The following is a 12,500-nucleotide window of genomic DNA, read 5'->3' on the forward strand; positions in this document are numbered from 1 at the left end:
ACTGCGGGAAAAGGTGCAACAAAATACTTACAATTGGAGCATTATTGTTTATTATAGGTGTATGGTGTACGTGACTTGTACTGCTTTGTGGGATATATACATCATTATCTTAGTTTATTATTTCTTCGGTCGGTGGTCGACAAAATAAACAAACAGTTGTGCAGTCATAAAATGAAAATGTTGCAGACCGAAAGGGTTCAGGCTGAAGTTGAGCACTTATTTGGCCTAAACAATGTCAAATACAAGATGAGTTTTCTAAGAATATGACATTTCCTTTGCTCAACATATTGTCAATACACTTTGTACACAACATAAACACTGTTCAATTATATACACAGTAAAGACACGTCTTACATCTCACAGTGTAAAGGAGACAACACCTGACTCCTATTTTTTTGCCACAATGAGCATCTTCATGGACATTTGTTTTGCCGTATTCCTGCCAATTATTAGTTATGCCAATCAAAAATGTCCACTGCAGCGGTTGCTCATTTGAGATGTAGTTAAACATTTTTATCCAAAATTTGCAACTCTGACTGACCCTCGCCACTCACTGTATTGCGGCATCACCACATCACTGATTTAAAAAAAACAAAACATATATTTCCTAAAGCACACGATACAGTTTTGGGACCTAAATTAAGCATGTTCAAGCATAAATACGATTAAATAACTGTATTACTAAAGTAGCATTAGCCACCAGTCAGATCATGCTGTTCAGTATAACAGCCACTGATTGGCTCAGCCTCAAGCAGCATTGCTATATTGGATTAAAGCAGGGGTGTCAAAGCCATTTTAGATCGGGGGGCCACATGGAGAAAAGTCTACTCCAAAGTGGGCCGGACTGGTGAAATCACGGCATAATAACTTAAACATAAAGACAACTTCAGATTGTTTGCTTTGTTTAAAAAAAAGATCAAGCACATTCTGAAATTGTACAAATCATATATATATGTTGTTTTTACAATTACCTGTTGCAGTTAATAGTATATATACTTTATTTGTCGTTATTTATATATTTTTTTGAATAAATTATGTGATAATGTTCATCAGTCAACTCATTGGTGTTAATTTTCATTCTATCTAGATAAAAATAGTACATCAAAATCAACTTAAAGGATGTTATTAATGTAGTTTGATCATTTTCCTCGACTGATTGGTTTATTTTGTACATATGTAGCATCATCTACAAATATACAAAGAATTGCTATTGTGACATCCAGTGGACACATTTAGAACAGCTGTTTATTTCATTAAAAACATTTCAGGTTCATTTTTAATACTTAGCAAACTCATCCCGCGGGCCGGATAAAACCTGTTGGCGGGCCTGATCCGGCCCTCGGTCCATACGTTTGATGCCCCCTGGATTAAAGAGTGTAAATGGTGTTATCACAATGTTTTTAAAAAAAAAAAACATATTTAGAAGGTTGTAAACAGGTTTTTAATGCTCTTGCTTTGAAATGAATTCATTCATTTTGTACATTAAAGATGCCAAAGGCAATCCATGTAGGTCAATGTATGCTAAGATAGCTAACACGTTCACTTGTATGTGTTATAGGTGACAAAGGGAATACGTGTAAGATATAATATTATATCATTCACTTTATTTTTTACAATGGGGGCCAATAAAAAAAAAAGAAAGAAAGAAAAATAGCCCAGGGATGCACTTTGGACACCCCTGTAGGACATACACGAAGGGCCATACATTAAAAGAGTTGACTGCCTTGTGGTCATATAGGACATACCCAAATTATGTCCAAAAGTGTGCCAGTTGTATAGGGATGTAGCTATTTTAGTAATCGTTCGTTAGTTCGATTAATGGAATAATTGAATAAAACAGACTTTACGGCCTCAATGTGTATTTTGGGGATCACAGTTGAAATAAACCACAATTTCTCTGCTTGCCATATAACCTTTATTCTTTTGTTCTAATTTGTGCATCATAAACATTGAAATTTGACTTTTAACATGTGTGCATTATTAAAAGTAAGAAATGGAAAACAAATATCCGCTTTTCGCCGCCACCGTTTTTATGTGTGCTCCATTAAATATGTGGAAACTATGTCCACATATTTAAGGTTCCGGGCACTCCATGCAGTCCAGATTTTATCTTCTTCTTTTTTTCTTTTTTTTTAATTCACAGGCAATAAACGATTAGTCAACTAATGTAAATCAGGTCTTTTTTTTTAAATTTATTCGATGAATTGTTGCAGCTTTATAGGCGATTGTTGACAAACTGTAATTAATTACTATAAGTTGGCTGTCATAGAGTGTAGTATTGCAAAAGTACTGTTTATTATTTACTAGTCTCATTGTTAGGTCTGTTTTTGATTGGAAGTTAAAGGATGGAGGTGACCTCTACCACTGCATTTTTATTAGTTCTGATGGATTTGGACTACGGCACTGCTGTAAATTCACAGCAAATAACAGGCTATTAATGGCATCACATTCACAGTAACATTTACAGTAAATTACTGAGAAACATAATGGCGACGTAGTTTTCAAGCAGTCATTTGTAATGTAACATTATTTTTTGACTACAGTGAAAAGTACTGTTAAATGTTGCGAAATCCTAGCAAATGTTTACAGTGCATGCTCTAAAATCGATACCATTTTTTGCAACTTGAAAAAAAGTACACTGTAAAAAATTGTCATTACAAACTTCTGGCTAATAATTGCAGGGCTTTTACAGTAACATTTACAGTGATTTGCTGTGATATATCTTTACAGTATTTGTAACTGCAACATACAGTTAGTTACTTGCTGCAACGTCACAATTGTATAAGTGCATACTTAATGACTCTGGGTTAAACAGCATACTGCCACCTACTGTACAAGAGTGTGCAAGGTGGTCTACGGAGCCAATTAAGCATACTTGCCAACCTTGAAACCTCCGATTTCGGGAGGTGGGGGGCGTGGTCAGGGGTGGGGCGGGGCGTGGTTGGGGGCGTGGTTACGAGGGGAGGAGTATTTTGACAGCTAGAATTCACCAAGTGAAGTATTTCATACATATATATATATATATATATATATATATCTACATCCTGAAAATATGCAAACAAAACTGTTTGGATAATTGATACTTCAAACTTGCATAAATAAATCTTAAGGAATATAACATAACTTGGCTTCTGAGAGCTCCAAAATGTAATGAATAAAATGCTAAAGTTGTTGATAAACAAGCAATCATTTTAATAATTAAATATGGTCATTTTAAATTAATTATGATAATTTAAAATTCATTATTTCAAATATGTTTATTTTAATGTATAATTCTAATGCCTGGATGTAATAAGGAGTCAGAAAAAATACAAATAAAAATAAAATTAATTTTTATGTTTTTAGCAAAATATAGTAAAAATGTATTTCGTTTTTTCTTTTTTTTAATTAGTAAATATATTTATTTTTAGGTAAGATAAACATAATAATACAATTTATCTCTAGTATGGATGATTTAGTTCTTGTCACCCTGTTGTCCTCCCGTCATGAAAAAAGGCTGTCCTCACTCAGGTCCGCATGGAGCTGGAAGGGGCGTGGCCTCCAGCTCCGGCTGAAAATCGGGAGATTTTCGGGAGAATATTTGTTCCGGGAGGTTTTCGGGAGAGGCGCTGAATTTCGGGAGTCTCCCGGAAAATTCGGGAGGGTTGGCAAGTATGCAATTAAGAGACAAATTAGTTTGAATTTAGAGTCATGTGTTGGGATAATAGGGAGGACTATGATTGAATGCAGTATTTTGCTGTGCAATTCATTGATAACTAATACTTGCTGTGAAATACAAGAATATCAAAATGATCATTTGTTGGGATGTTAAAGTACACTTTGATTGCAGTTTTTACTGTAAAAATACTGTTAATTAGAGTGAAATCCTGTACATTACATATGTATACATACATATACACATACATATACATACATATTTATATATAATGTATTTATTTATGTTCCAACGTTTCCTTGGTTCCAACCCCCCTGCAGAGAACAAGACCGACACCCCAGCCAGCAGCTGGTTGACGGCCAAGAGTGGCAGGAAGAAGCGGTGTCCTTACACCAAGCACCAGACCTTGGAGCTGGAGAAGGAGTTCCTGTTCAACATGTATTTGACGCGAGAGCGCCGCCTAGAAATCAGCAGGAGCGTCGACCTGAGCGACCGGCAGGTCAAAATCTGGTTCCAGAACCGAAGGATGAAGCTGAAGAAAATGAGTCGGGAATGTCGAGTGCGGGAACTGAACTGTAATCTGACTTTCTCCTGAACTATATGACGCTGTCGTGTATCACTATTTTGGTTTTTGTATGTTCACAGTTGGCGTTATGGACTTGACCTTTTAGGTGGTGTGTACTTTATGTTGCTTGGTGTTGTTGGATGTTAACTTATACACTTTGTCGGGTACACTTGGACACTTGACCCCATTCAAAAACTTGCTGGCGTTGTCGTTGTACTCGGTGTGTAAAAGTGCACTGCATTCCAATGTTTACCACAGAGGAGAAGCATCAATGACTCCTTGTATCGGGTGTCGTACCTAACAACATGGAGTGTGGATTTTACTGTTGTGTGTGCCGGTTGTGTTTGTTTTGTTGTAAAAGTGCATTTATTGTCGAGTAATACGTCCGCTGGCCTAGGATTGGGCTGAAAAGGTTCCTCTCGTGTGGTTATTGTTGCATGTGTGAAGCATGTACATGCTTTCTCTTGCAATAAAATGATCTAAATGGTGTTCTGCTGAGTTCATTGCAGTTGCAGTGCACTGTGAAAACTTACCAGTAAAATACTATAAGTGGAAATTTACTGTAACCCTACAACAAATGACACCTTATAATTTTACAGTGTAGTTATTGTATTATGTAAATAAATGTTAAATTCACAGCAAATTAATTGCATTACTTTCACACTTACATGTTCTGCAATAACATTTTACAGTACTTGACTGTGAAAGTATCTGCTGTGAAAGGTAAGGCTATTGCAATCTTCACAGTCATTTGTTGTCATGCTACAGTGATTTTGACTATTTTACTGTGGAAGAATACTGTCAAAAGGGTGAATTGCTGGTGCATTTTTTTTTAAACACTGTAACAAAAAGTGTCTCAATTGAGCTTCCTGTGGTTAAATATTATATATCATATTAAATCAATTATCAATTATTTTGTATGTTTGTATATTTATTATTTACATTATGATTTTTTTTTAATAATAAATACTGTATTTACTGAAAAATGCCAAAATGACACAACTTTTTTTAATTATTTATAATGGTTTAAATAAAAACAATATATACTTAAAATAAGCGTGTTTTATTTACCATTAAATCACGGGGTTAATGCTGTTGTGTAAAAACAGATTTTTATTTTTTTTTATAATTAAATTCGCTTTTGCCCAACAAACAAAAAGTTAGTCAAATGCTACTTTTAAAGTGCAACGTGCAGATCGTCTTCCTCAAGTCTTTTCTTTTTATAGGTGGCATGTATAATAATCACGCACACCTCATAAAACATTTATGGAAGCTCATAAATATATGTATTAGGAGCTGGGCAGCGTTGTTATTAACTCAAATTTCAGTGAATTTTTCACCAGAAATGTAGCTACATCAGAAAATATATGTTTGTGGTGAAATAACACACCAATGGACGTTTTGGCTTTTTACAATGTTATTATTTTACCAAGTCTATTGAGTTTTTTTTTTTTTTTTTTTTTTTTTTTTTTTTTTTTTTTTTAACGAGGCGAGCTGCGATTGCGTTTAATAATATTGTCAGTCCAACTATGCAATAGTTAGATTTTATTTTTGTATTTTTTCAGATTATGGCTGAAATAGAAAGTGGGGGGGAAAAAAAGGAGGGTAGGCTTGATTTACTGTCAGTATTTGGTAAAATATGATCACGTGATCCACGCGACCAATCCGTGTCGCTGCAGGCCAGCAAAAAAATAAAAAAAAATACTATGATTGTTCATTGAGAGGAGCTTCCTTTAGCGGGGCAAGTCGTTTTATTTGGAGTGCGGGCATCCAAAAAAATGTCTTCCAATTGTTACGTGGACGCGGTGCTGCAGGGCGCGGAACCGGAGGACGTGTACGGAGCCCGCTTCATGCCGCCCCCGCACACCATGGCCCCGATAAGGCCTCCAGGCGCCGGTAACCACGCTGACTTCTCCCCTTGCACTTTCACGCCTAAATCCGCCGTCTTCTCCTCGCCGTGGCAATCCGTTCACCCGCCGGGGATGTACCACCGTTACGCGCAGCCCTCGGACGGCCGATGCGTCGGCGTGCGCCCCTGGATGGACCCGCTGCCCAACCACGTTCCTTTCGACGGCTTCCCCTCCACTCGACGTTCCCCAAAGCCCGCAGCGGCTCCCTCCCCGCCCAGAAGCAAGGCAGCAGGCCCGCCGGAGGAGAGCCGACCGCCGTGTGGTGGCGTGTCCGAGGGTCCGGGAAAGGCGCGCGGTGGAAGTGAGCTTTCCAAAGAGGAGAAACACGTTGACCCAAGTAAGTGCGTGCGTGATGCAAATAACCCGCGTGCTGATTTACAGCTGCGTAAAACTCCACGTTTTACGCAGCCATAAAAGTGAACAGAACCCTCCCTTTTTTGACCTGGAATTCTTGAAATAGATGCTGATAAGGAAACATCTGGATGGAAATTTTAAGTTGGGACTTTAATGTTGCAGCCATGTTGTGTGTGTGTGTGTGTGTGTGTTCTTGTATATCTACCCTTCTTGAGACATCAACAAGGAAAAGTACCCTCCATATGAAGACCGGTGAACAAGTTATGACCGAAAAACCATTGCATCTAATACTAGAGTCCGTGAACATTGCACCAAAGTCAGAATTTTTTGTTGTTGATTTAATAATAACAACAATAATAATAATATATTTTATTTGTAAAAAGCACTTTACATTGAGCAAACAACCTCAAAGTGCAACAGTGTATTACTTTTTTTTTTTTTAAAGATAATAAATATAAATAAAACTAAAAACTAGAACTAGCATGCATATATCTAAAAAAAAAAGGCGCTTTAAAAAAAAAAGAAAAAAGAAGGGTTTTTAAGCTGGCAGCACGGTGGCACAGGAGTTAGTGCATGTGCCTCACAAAACGAAGGTCCTGAGTAGTCCTGAGTTCAATCCTGGGCTCGGGATCTTTCTGTGTGGAGTTTGCATGTTCTCCCCGTGACTGCGTGAGTTCCCTCCGGGTACTCCGGCTTCCTCCCACCGCCAAAACCATGCACCCTGGGATAGGTTGATTGGCAACACTAAATTGGCCCTAGTGTGTGAATGTGAGTGTGAATGTTGTCTGTCTATCTGTGTTGGCCCTGCGATGAGGTGGCGACTTGTCCAGGGTGTACGCCGCCTTCCGCCCGAATGCAGCTGAGATAGGCTCCAGCACCCCTGGCAACCTCAAAAGGGACAAGTGGTAGAAGATGGATGAATGGATGGTTTTTAAGCCTTTTTTAAAAAAGCATCCACAGTCTGTGGTGCCCTCAGGTGGTCAGGGAGAGCGTTCCACAGACTGGGAGCGGCGAAGCAGAAAGCCCGGATAACTGTTTCAGATATCTATGTTTCTGTATCTGTCCCTATTTCAAATAAACCTTTATATATATATATATATATATATATATATATATATATATATATATATATATATATATATATATATATATATATATATATATATATATATATATATATATATATATATATATATATATATATATATATATATATATATATATGTGACCATAGGATGAACAAATACACTACGGCAGGGTTCCCCAACCTTGTTTTTCCCACCAGGGACCGGTTTAATGTATGCATTATTGTCACAGACCGGCTTTCTAAGTATGGCAGATAAAAACAGCAACAAAAAAATGTGCCTTTGGCTACATTCTGGTACATTAACATTTTGTATGTCCATTAATGTGCATTGTCCCGCATACTCTAACAAAGGAGTTGTAATATACATCTATTAACCATCGTATTGGTGTGTTTAGTGGGACAGGCGAAAGTTAATTCGAGAAAGAAAATGCGGTAGTTTATAAATCAATTCATGTTTATGTGCGGCCCGGTAGCAAATGCATCACGGACCGGTACCGGTCCCCGGACCGTTGATTGGGGACCACTGCACTACGGTACTAAGACTATAGTGACCATTAACAGTTAGCTTCTACAGCCGGGTTGCCCCATTTGTGGTCCGTGACTCATTTGTCATTGGCCTTAAGCACCTTAAAAAAAAAATAAAAAAAATAGAGATCTAATTTGCACCCCTGGTGGTTACAAAAAAAATAGAGATCTAATTTGCACCCCTGGTGGTGAAATCTATCAAAATGAGGGTGGTCCCAAAATTGTTCAAATTGACTGTGTGTCGGTTTTAAAAGTGCTCCCCCACTGGTCAACTTATGAAATAACAACTGTGTGTAAAATAATTCGAAGTGCTCCCCCTCTGGCCAATATATGAACGAACAAATGTGTGTAAATTTGTTTTAAAGTGCTCCCCCTCTGGCCAACATATGAAATAACAAATGTGTGTAAAAAAAAAATGGAAGTGCTCCCCCTCTGGCCAACATATGAAATAACAAGTGTGTGTGTGAAAAAATTCAAAGTGCTCCCCCTCTGGCCACCATATGAAATAACAAGTGTGTGTAAAAAAAAATCGAAGTGCTCCCCTTCTGGCCAACATATGAAATAACAAGTGTGTGTAAGAAAAAACTCGAAGTGCTCCCCTTCTGGCCAACATATGAAATAACAAGTGTGTGTAAGAAAAAAATCGAAGTGCTCCCCCTCTGGCCAACATATGAAATAACAAATGTGTGTAAACAAATTCTAAGTGCTCCCCCTCTGGCCACCATATGAACAAACAAGTGTGTGTAAAAAAAATTCGAAGGGCTCCGTCTCTGACTAACATATGAACTAACAAGTGTGTGTAAAAATGTTTTGAAGTGCTCCCCTCTGGCCAACATATGAAACAACAAGTGTGTGTAAAAAAAAAAGAAAAAAGTCGAAATGCCTCTGGCCGACATATGAATTAACAAGTGTGTGGGAAAAAAATTCGAAGTGCTCCCTGTCTGGCCAACATATGAAATAACAAGTGTGTGTAAAAAAACAAATTCGAAGTCCCCCCCCTCTGGCCAACATATGAAATAACAAGTGTGTGTAAAAAAATTGAAGTGCTCCCCCTCTGGCCAACATATGAAATAACAAGTGCATGTGTGTAAAAAATTCGAAGTGCTCCCCCTCTGGCTAACATATGAAATAGCAAGTGTGTGTAAAGAAATTCGAAATGCTCCCCCCACTGGCCAACATATGAAATAACAAGTGTGTGTAAGAAATTGAAATGCGCCCCCTTTGGCCAAAATCAATTAAAAAAATCAAATAAATATGTATATAGAGACATACTGTAATAACTTGAAGTAAATAATGAAGATTACAATACAATTACAAACCAAAAAATAAAAAAATAAAAAAATAAAATAAAAGCTTACCTTTTTTATATTATACAAGCGGTAGGAAATGGATGGGTTGATGGATGTATGTGTTATTAATGTTGTAAATACACATCTCTATATAGAAAGGGTGGTCCTAAAGAGGTGGGCATTTTTCTCAGGTCTCAAGAAGGTCAGAAATACAAAAATGTGTGTGTGTGTGTGTGTGTGTTGTCTGTGTGTGTGTGCAGGCAACCCGGCAGCAAACTGGATCCACGCACGCTCCAGCCGGAAGAAGCGCTGCCCGTACAGCAAATATCAGACTCTGGAGCTGGAGAAGGAGTTCCTGTACAACATGTACCTGAGCAGGGACCGGCGCTACGAGGTGGCCCGCATCCTCAGCCTCAGCGAGCGGCAAGTTAAGATCTGGTTCCAGAACCGCAGGATGAAAATGAAGAAGATGAACCGGGAGAGAGGCGGCAATTAAGGAGCACCGAGGACTTTTTTTTTCTCTTATTATATTTTGATACAACAATATCGTGTAAGTCATTTCAAGCTATGTTACGGATCGGGCTGACAAAGAAGTATTTGTACATAAACAATTTTCACTCACACTTTTCCGTGGCCGTTTCTTATTAATGTATTGGTTTTCAAATTAAAACACGTGCTGGTATTTAAATATCATTTAATTTAATATTAGCACCCCCTTATCATGCTGCTGGTGAATGGGTTGTAACTTTTAGTGGCGGGGGGTGTTATCATTGTGCGACTAATGACTTTAGAGCAGGAAGGAATAAAGCAATGGCGATGGCTAGACGTCTGGACTAAATGACTTTATTGGCCCAGTAATTGCACTGCTTTGAAAGATGCTTCACTCTCTCAGGCCTTTTTTTGTGTGAGCTGCTGACAAACAAAATGTGGACACTCGGGTGTCTGCCACCCCCACGTCTCATTCATCAACATAAATCCACTTTGGATGCACTTTTGATCAATATTAAATCACCAAGTGTATTTACTGATGTTTAAGCGTCATGTTTTCCCAGTCTGGAAAAGTCTCACTTATCTGTTATCAATGACAAAAGACTGAGCAGGGAGCTTTACGCGCGGCGCTAGAGGGCGCTGTAGTTCTTCCAGTCTGAGCCAATAGAGCCGTTTACTGTGTCAACACGTTGCAAAATACCATTAAAATATTTTCTGGTAATTATGATGTAAGGGAAGCATTAATAATGTTATGGGTAATAATCATCTGTTATTATAAAATGGTGCCAAAAAGTTGAATATTCTAAAGCTGGAGACCTTAAAAATCCACACAAACAAGTAATATAAATTGAAAAATAAATTTAATTTAATCCAATGATTGTATTCTATTACTCCTACTATAGTGCGTTTTTTGAAAATCGCTTCTAAATGAAGAGTATTATTTAAAATAAAATAATTGTACACTCTTTAGTGTTTGGATTTATTTTATTTCATCTAAAAACAATTTTTTTTAAATTGAATGTTTTCTTTAATTATGCGCTGCACAGTGCTGAAAGGGTTTAGAGCGCTATTGTGTCTGCGTGTCTTATAAATGTATTATTTTTAATGTCCTGACATGCACAAATATACCTTTAAAATTCTCCAAATGACCCAGCTTCTTAAATGGCAACAAGGCATGAGTAGGATTACAAGTAGATACAGGCCAACTATGATCTTACTACAAATATCAATTCAGCGCTTCAGTTGTGGCAGTTTTCTTGTTTATTTAGGTTTATTTGTTTATTGTGACGTGCAGGCAGTTATAGAAAATGAATAAGGATTATTGAATTAATATGCAGACCGTTTTAAATAGTGTGAGAAAAAGGAGAGTTACCCACCAACTGTTGGGTTAAAAAAAAGAAGCCGATTTTAACCCAACTGCTGGTTCAGAAAAGGACGAACCCCTTATTTGAGTTATTTTAACTCAACATTTTGGGTTCATTTTTTCAACCCAACTTTTGCATTGAATTATATAACCAACAAGTTGGGTTATTATAATTTATTGGGTTGAATTATTTAACCTAAAAGTTGAGTTATGCTAACTCAATGTTGGTTGATTTATAACCCAACTATTGGGTCGAATTTATTACAACACAAAAGCTGAGTTATGCTCACTACAATGTTGGGTTATTCCAAACCCAACTATTGGGTTGCGCAACTCAGCGCTCCTTGACCCAATAGTTTGTTAAAAATGATACATTTTACTGCTGGTAAAAAAATATTTTTATTCCACTAAACTATACTCAAAAGCAATATATGAGTGACATTTGTTTTTCCAAGAATTGCCACGTATGGTCATAATAGTTCTATACAGCAGTGGTTCTAAACCTTTTTTCAGTGATGTACCCTCTGTGAATTTTTTTTTTAATTCAAGTACCCCCTAATCAGAGCAAAGCATTTTTGGTTGAAAAAAAAAAGAGATAAAGGAGTAAAATACAGCACTATGTCATCAGTTTCTGATTTATTGAATTGTATAACAGTGCAAAATATTGCTCATTTGTAGTGGTCTTTCTTGAACTAGAAGATTGTTTTTTATTTATATTTATAAAGGATTTTTGAATTGTTGCTATTTTTAGAATATTAAAAAAAAAATCTCACGTACCCCTTGGCATACCTTCAAGTACCCCCAGGGGTACGCGTACCCCCATTTGAGAACAACTGCTATACAGCATGCTCAAATATTTTGCATAAGATGTGTGATTGCAAATAATGTTCATGAGATTAATCCTTAATAAAATTCCCTTCAAGAAAAAAAGGACATTTTTTAATTTAAAAAAAATAGCCTTTCACCCAAAAATGCGTTACTCATTGAAAAACAACCCAAAAATGGTTCATAGTTTTGAAAACCCAGAAATTGAGTTAAAATAATTCCCCTATAACCCAAAAAATGGATTGCTCGCCATAAAAATAACTCCAAATTTTAACCTAACACTCGCAACTCATAAATTGGGTTATCCAAATAACCCAGTATTTTTTAGTGTGTAAAAAGCCATATATATATATATATATATATATATATATATATATATATATATATATATATATATATATATATATGTATGTATATATATATATATATATATATATA

The 12,500-nt window shown here is 36.8% G+C and overlaps 2 protein-coding genes across 2 annotated transcripts in view; both read left to right on the forward strand.

The window, feature by feature from the left end:
- The window catches only part of hoxd10a (homeobox D10a), a 6,574-nt gene extending 1,936 nt beyond the window's left edge, over positions 1-4,638 (forward strand). Inside the window, exon 2 of the mRNA XM_061970626.1 lies at positions 3,976-4,638. Within this exon, the coding sequence (XP_061826610.1) occupies positions 3,976-4,250 (275 nt within the window). The 3' untranslated portion in view covers positions 4,251-4,638. The remainder of the gene's footprint in view (positions 1-3,975) is intronic.
- Positions 4,639-5,952: 1,314 nt separating this feature from the next.
- hoxd9a (homeobox D9a) lies at positions 5,953-10,008 on the forward strand. Its single transcript, XM_061970625.1, has 2 exons — positions 5,953-6,467; positions 9,646-10,008. Exons 1-2 carry the CDS (start codon positions 5,999-6,001, stop codon positions 9,879-9,881), a joined length of 705 nt encoding a protein of 234 aa, XP_061826609.1. The 5' UTR covers positions 5,953-5,998; the 3' UTR covers positions 9,882-10,008.
- Positions 10,009-12,500: the final 2,492 nt, after the last annotated feature.

The sequence above is a fragment of the Nerophis lumbriciformis genome, linkage group LG13 (genome assembly GCF_033978685.3).
Source record: "Nerophis lumbriciformis linkage group LG13, RoL_Nlum_v2.1, whole genome shotgun sequence".
Lineage (NCBI taxonomy): Eukaryota > Metazoa > Chordata > Actinopteri > Syngnathiformes > Syngnathidae > Nerophis > Nerophis lumbriciformis.

Bases quoted from the DNA above. Each gene is read 5' to 3' on its own strand.
- hoxd9a (XM_061970625.1), top strand. From the start codon at position 5,999: ATGTCTTCCAATTGTTACGTGGACGCGGTGCTGCAGGGCGCGGAACCG. The intron at 6,468-9,645 runs GTAAGTGCGTGC...GTGTGTGTGCAG, and splicing joins GGAGAAACACGTTGACCCAA to GCAACCCGGCAGCAAACTGG.